General features: G+C 41.4%; 1 protein-coding gene across 4 annotated transcripts in view; it reads right to left on the minus strand.

Moving 5' to 3' along the window:
• LOC139267243 (A-kinase anchor protein 7) overlaps positions 1-7310 on the minus strand; it is a 238466-nt gene that overhangs the window by 193646 nt on the left and 37510 nt on the right. For all 4 annotated transcript variants that reach the window (XM_070885252.1, XM_070885250.1, XM_070885254.1 and 1 more), the window contains exon 4: positions 5124-5260. In XM_070885252.1, coding sequence (XP_070741353.1) covers positions 5124-5260 — 137 coding nt within the window. The remainder of the gene's footprint in view (positions 1-5123; positions 5261-7310) is intronic.

A 7310-nucleotide genomic window follows, 5' to 3' on the forward strand; every position in this document is an offset into this window, starting at 1 on the left:
CTCCACCAATGGAAATAGACCCTTACTATCCACTATGTCCAGGCCCCTCAATATTTGTACACTTCAATGAGGTCGCCTCTCAACTTCCTCTGTTCCAATGAGAACAAACCCAGCCTATCCAATCTGTCCTCATAACAATGATTCTCCATTCCAGGCAGCATCCAAGTAAATCTTCTCTGCACCCTCTCTAGTGCAATCACGTCCTTCCCATAATATTGCGACTAGAACTGCACGCTCTACTCCAGTTGTGGCATAAGAACATAAGAACATAAGAATTAGGAACAGGAGTTGGCCATCTAGCCCCTTGAGCCTGCTCCGCCATTCAATAAGATCATGGCTGATCTGGCCGTGGACTCAGCTCCACTTACCCGCCCGTTCCCCATAACCCTTAATTCCCTTATTTGTTAAAAATCTATCCATCTGTGACTTGAATACATTCAATGAGCTAGCCTCAACTGCTTCCTTGGGCAGAGAATTCCACAGATTCACAACCCTCTGGGAGGAGAAATTCCTTCTCAACTCGGTTTTAAATTGGCTCCCCCGTATTTTGAGGCTGTGCCCCCTAGTTCTAGTCTCCCCGACCAGTGGAAACAACCTCTCTGCCTCTATCTTGTCTATCCCTTTCATTATTTTAAGTGTTTCGATAAGATAACCCCTTATCCTTCTAAACTCCAACGAGTAAAGACCCAGTCTACTCAATCTATCATCACAAGGTAACCCCCTCATCTCCGGAATCAGCTTAGTGAATCGTCTCTGTACCCCCTCCAAAGCTAGTATATTCTTCCTTAAGTAAGGTGACCAAAACTGCACACAGTACTCCAGGTGCGGCCTCACCAATACCCTGTACAGTTGCAGCAGGACCTCCCTGCTTTTGTACTCCATCCCTCTCGCAATGAAGGCCAACATTCCATTCGCCTTCCTGATTACCTGCTGCACCTGCAAACTAACTTTTTGGGATTCATGCACAAGGACCCCCAGGTCCCTCTGCACCGCAGCATGTTGTAATTTCTCCCCATTCAAATAATATTCCCTTTTACTGTTTTTTTTCCAAGGTGGATGACCTCACATTTTCCGACATTGTATTCCATCTGCCAAACCTTAGCCCATTCGCTTAACCTATCTAAATCTCTTTGCAGCCTCTCTGTGTCCTCTACACAACCCGCTTTCCCACTAATCTTTGTGTCATCCGCAAATTTTGTTACACTATACTCCATCCCCTCTTCCAGGTCATCTATGTAAATTGTAAACAGTTGTGGTCCCAGCACCGATCTCTGTGGCACACCACTAACCACCGATTTCCAACCCGAAAAGGACCCATTTATCCCGACTCTCTGCTTTCTGTTAGCCAGCCAATTCTCTATCCATGCTAATACATTTCCACTGACTCCGCGTACCTTTATCTTCTGCAGTAACCTTTTGTGTGGCACCTTATCGAATACCTTTTGGAAATCTAAATACACCACATCCATCGGTACACCTCTATCCACCATGCTCGTTATATCCTCAAAGAATTCCAGTAAATTAGTTAAACATGATTTCCCCTTCATGAATCCATGCTGCGTCTGCTTGATTGCACTATTCCTATCTAGATGTCCCGCTATTTCTTCCTTAATGATGGTTTCAATCATTTTCCCCTCTACAGATGTTAAACTAACCGGCCTATAGTTACCTACCTTTTGTCTGCCCCCTTTTTTAAACAGAGGCGTTACATTAGCTGCTTTCCAATCCGCTGGTACCTCCCCAGAGTCCTTACCAAACTATTATACAATTTAAGCATAACCTCCCTGCTCTTATATTGTATGCCTCGTCCAATAAAGGCAAGCATTCCGTATGCATTCTTAACCACCTGGCTTGCTACTTTCAGAGATCTGTGGACTAGCACTCCCAGGTCCCTTTGTTCATCTAAGCTATTAAGTGGCCTATCGCTTAATGTGTATAGCCTTTCCTTATTAGCCCTCCCAAAGTGCATCACCTCACACTTCTCTGAATTAAATTCCATTTGCCACTGCTCTGCCCACCTGTGCAGCAGATTAATATCCTCCTGCAGCCCATGACTTTCCTCTTCATTATCAACAACAGCCAATTTTAGTGTCATCTGCAAATTTCTCAATCATACTCCCTATATTCAAATCTAATTCATTGATATATACCATAAAATGCAAGGGACCCAGTACTGAGCCCTGCGGAACCCCACTGGAAACATCCTTTCAGTCACAAAAACATCTATCAATCATTACACTTTGCTTCCTACCTCCAAGCCAATTTTGGATCCAATTTGCCACTTTGCCCTGTATCCCATGTGCTTTAACCTTCATGACCAGTCTACCATGTGGGACCTTATCAAAAGCCTTGCTAATGTCCATATATAGTACATTGTACACACTACCCTCATCGACCCTCTTAGTTACCTCCTCAAAAAATTCAATTAAGTTAGTCAAACATGATCTTCCCTTAACAAACCTGTGTTGACTGTCCCTAATTAATCCTTGCCTTTCCAAATGCAAACTTATCCTGTCTTTCAGGATTTTTTCCAATAATTTTCCCACCACTGAGGTTAGGCTGACAGGCCTATAATTACTCGGCTTATCCCTTTCTCCCTTCTTAAACAAGGGTACTACATTAACAGTCCTCCAATCCTCCAGCACAATATCCAGATCCAAAGAGGACTGGAAAATGATGGTCAAGGCCTCTGCTATTTCCTCTTTTACTTCGCTCAACAGCCTGGGATGCATTTCATCCGAGCCTGCGGACTTTCTACTTTCAAAGCTGCTAAACCCCTTAATACTTCCTCTCTCACCATATTTATTTCATCCAGAATATCACACTTCTCCTTGACAGCAATATCTGCATTGCCCCTTTCCTTTGTGAAAACAGATGCAAAGTATTCGTTAAGACCCCTACCAATATCTTCCACACAAAGATTACCCTCATGGTCTCTAATAGGTCCTACCCTTTCTTTCGTTACCCTCTTACTCTTAATATATTTATAGAACATCTTAGGGTTTTCCTTAATTTTACTGGCCAAGAATTTCTCATGCTCTCACTTAGCATTCCTAATATCCTTTTTAACTTTGCCTCTTAACTTTCTATATTCCTCTAAAGATTCTATAGTATTTAACCATTGGTATATGACTTAAGCGTCCCTTTTTTTCTTAATCCTCCCTTATTTTCTATCAACTTTAATTTCTATAATGTATTTATGTGAGGTGATTTTTAAATGTTTTATGCAGTGTTTGGGTGTGTTTCTCATTCATAGTAATCGGAGTTTCAGACTTATGAAACTCCTATTACTATGAATAAGAAAATACTTTACCGTGATTGGGTGTCCAGGCCCATGTGACTTGTACGGACGTCCCAACGTGAACGCGCTCCGGTGCGCAAGAAGAGGAGGCCTCAGGACCGGGATCTCTGGCGCGTGTTCGACCAAAAGGCAAGTGCGCATCTTTTCTCCTATTTTTAGTCGAACGCCCGCGGGAAGAAGAAACCGGGATTTCAGGGCCATTCTGGCAGCTACTGAAAATACAGTCATGCCCATTTTGGTGCTTCAATCCTTACAAATTGCACTGAACATTTATGAAACTGAGTAAAGCAGTACCGTCTGAAATATGAAACAACAGTGAAGAGCAATTTTTACAAGCTTAATTACAGCTTCGGGCGGTGAGAAAAAAGTAACTGTGTTTCTCTTTATAGATCTCGAAAGGTAGACACGGATGGGATATCAATGTCTTTGTTTTTGACTGCACATTAAACTGTGCATTGTTTGTAAGCTTCCAAGAGATGCACATTGCAGAAATGGGTGTGGGAACTGGAAATAAGAATTGGAGAAATCTGTGATGGGAAACAAATGACTGAGGACTAGCGTTTCCCCTATTGGTGCAACTCGGAGTTTAAGCCTGAAAGTGCACTCAATGTCATGCCTATTTTGCCAAAGTTATGCCCAAGTACCCTCCCAATCCTATTAGAATACACCCAAACATAAAATGGGCAGAAATCAGCATAAATAATCAAGGCCCAAGGAAAGCATCAAACCCACACCATCTATTTCTTCTTTAAGTATGAAAATTTATGTTTCAACTCATTTAACGTGATCGCCCCTCGTCTGGCAAAATCCCTTATCTGGCACAGGCCAGGTCCCAGGTCAACTCATTTAACCTTACTTCATCCATACCAGACACAGCATATTTAAGAACCTGTATTCAGGGAAGCTTTTCAATTTTTAATGTGACTTATACTTATGTCATAAAAATGCATGAAAAGAAACAGAAAATATAGTGCAGGTTTCAGTGCAAATAACATTTATTTTAAACGCTCAAAAGTTTGCAATAAAACACCAGAAGAGTGAGTTTGTTTCTTGCATTGGCTGAAAATCTGGTTGCAATGATCCTCTGAATAAGCCCAAATTGGAGGAGACTTACATTTAAGTATTTTGTGGGCAGAGATTTGTTCTGGCGGGGGGCTTGATGGACAGCTGGAAAAAAAAAATCGAGGAAATTTGGGTGTACTGTCATTCCATGTGTAACTCACTTACACTTAAAATTCTGCGATCTTTTAAGCCACGTAATTGATTTATGCCCAGATTCTGCTTGTCTCCGGGTGCAAATGCAGGGGAATGTCCAGCCCTGGAATTTATTTATTTTACTGTTCTGTAAAAAAAAAATTGGATATTTTCCTAAACGTTTTGAAAAAGTAACAAAATGAAATGTTCTGAGAAGCCTGAAGCTATGGATGGTTCAAAATAAAGACATCAGGTTACTGAATGAAGTAGAATGCAAAGTGAAGACCACAAAAGGAAATGGCAACTAAATCAGTGAGAGGAGGAGGAAAACATAATAGCAGCAAGCTATTTAAGTAGTCAATGTGTTTTGGTGAAGTTACTTTCTCTCTGCTCTCCATCATTCACCAGCTTAAAAGGCGGACAAACAATTTTAATGATTCCTCTTTCTCCTAGGGGTAGGACACTCACCCAAACAATCTGCCAAGGAATGGTGTGCAGCTTGGGAAGGCAGGAAAATAACTTAATAAATGGGAAAATATAGTATTGAATAGCCATTTTATAATGCTTCTATAAATGTTACACAACTGAATTGCATTACCCAGTTTAGCATTCATTGCAAAAAACTCACTTGTTCACCTCCACCTCACTTGCAAGGTATGTCACAAGAATGGTGATATGAAGACAGGCAACTGGGATCATGGCCTTGAAGAGTCTTTCATCTGTTTGGACTGCAATGTCTTGCACAGCCTTAATACCACCTATAATCTTAAATAATCACAGAAAATTAAAAAAAAACATTAACCTGGGTATATTTCTCGTGAAATAAACTTAGAGAAATCCATGGTAGAAATAATCCACACATAGCAGTAAGTTACCTGCTGAGAAACTTTAGTTTTGATACAGGTTCCATCAGTAGTTACATGCAATGACGTGTAAGTGAATGATTGCAGGGGAAAACAATTGCGAGAAAGCTCAAAACAAAGCAAGAGGAAAAGTTTTTTCATCAGTGTCACAGAACATTTTAGCTGAATCATAAACTGAAGCAATTGACAATATGGAACTTGCACAAACAATATCACCTCCTACAATGTCTTAGCCTAAAGTGAGTAACTATATATTTACCAAAACACATGATGACAATTTTTATAAAAACATCTTGGGTCATAAATTCCGATAGAAATTTCACATTTTGATATATAGGTTGAACCTCCCTTATCCGGGATTCCCATATCGGGCAACACCCCTCGTCCGGCACCATTCCTGGCTGCTACGACATGAACAAATTGACGTCCTTCCTCGTTGCTGACTCCTGCAATTGCTGGCGTGACCCCGCGATCCACCGCCCCGCCCTATGATCTCTCTGCCGCACTCCCAGCCCCAAGCCAGCCAGCCCCGATATCCCCTTGCTCAGTACCTGTACCATCCAATCGTGACCTCCCCTCGTCCGACAAAATCCCTTATCCTGCACAGGCCAGGTCCCGAGGGTGCCGGATAAGAGAGGTGCAACCTGTATTCTCTTTCCCACGCCAAATCAGACGATCATAGTAAAGAGTCCGATTTTTTACGTGAAGATGTTGCAACATTTTGAAAGCTGGGGGGGGAGGGGGGAATTGTACTGTTTTCAACCTTCGTAAAAATATAATGTTTTACAGAGCAACCGTTATTTGACGAGGACGAAAAACTTTTTGTTATGTACACAAATTAGCCTACAGAGGGAGCTAGCTAACAATTACTTATTGTATGCTCAGGATGTGAACTCTGAATAACCATTATAAGCATCAATTAATGATCTTATTTTTCAGCTGGAAGGAATGTAAAGGGACTTGTGACCAGTATTCACAGAACATACAAGCTCACGCTGTCAGTGAATTTATTGGTTTAATTATTACTTTTTTTTTCCAAGAAACCCATTAAATAATTACAGAAACATTGCATGCAGCTCCACAAAATCTCACATTATGAGTAGATGTGCAGCCAATTAGGATAAGTGAATCTATGCAGTTTCCAATTGAAAAGATTACTAAATTAACACATCACACTTGATTAAAATGATGGAATGGACTGTGAGTTCGAAGGTCAGTTTCATTTGGCCTGAGGCTCATAATTGGTTAGAGACGCAACATTCCGCTGAGTTTTACATACAGTTGTTTCAATGGCCCCAAGTTTCGACATGATTTGCTCCTGATTTTTAGGAGCAACTGGTGTAGAACGGAGTATCTTAGAAATCGGAATTCTCGCCATTTAGTTTGCTCCAGTTCTAGTCAGTTAGAACAGTTTCACTTTGGAACAGAATTATTTTTTCAAAAGGGGGCGTGTCCGGCCACTTACGCCTGTTTTCAAAGTTTCGTCAGTGAAAACTTACTCCAAACTAACTTAGAATGTAGTAAGTGAAGATTTTTGTATGCTCGAAAAAACCTTGTCTACACTTTAGAAAATCAGGCGCAGGTTACAAATCAGGCGTAGGGAATGGGGGGGGGGGTGGTTTAAAGGGAAGTTTACAAACATTAAACACTTCAGTTTTACAAATAAAGAGCCATCATTAATAATAAATGATAAATACATCAATAAATCAATCCAAAAAAAAATTATTTTTTTTTAAATCAATAAATAAAACATTTTCTACTTACCGACTGCAGCACCCGGGAGCCCTCCAACAGCGTGCTGGGATGCCCCCCCGCCCCCCCCCCCCCCCCCAGTGTGTCTCTGTCAGTGCCTCTATCTCTCTGTCTGTCTGTCAGTGTGTGTCTCTCATTCTCTGTCTGTCCAGTGTCTGTGTTTCTGACAGCGAGGGGAGGGGGAGGAGGGGGGTAGAGGG

Source organism: Pristiophorus japonicus, chromosome 7, assembly GCF_044704955.1.
Source record: "Pristiophorus japonicus isolate sPriJap1 chromosome 7, sPriJap1.hap1, whole genome shotgun sequence".
NCBI lineage: Eukaryota > Metazoa > Chordata > Chondrichthyes > Pristiophoridae > Pristiophorus > Pristiophorus japonicus.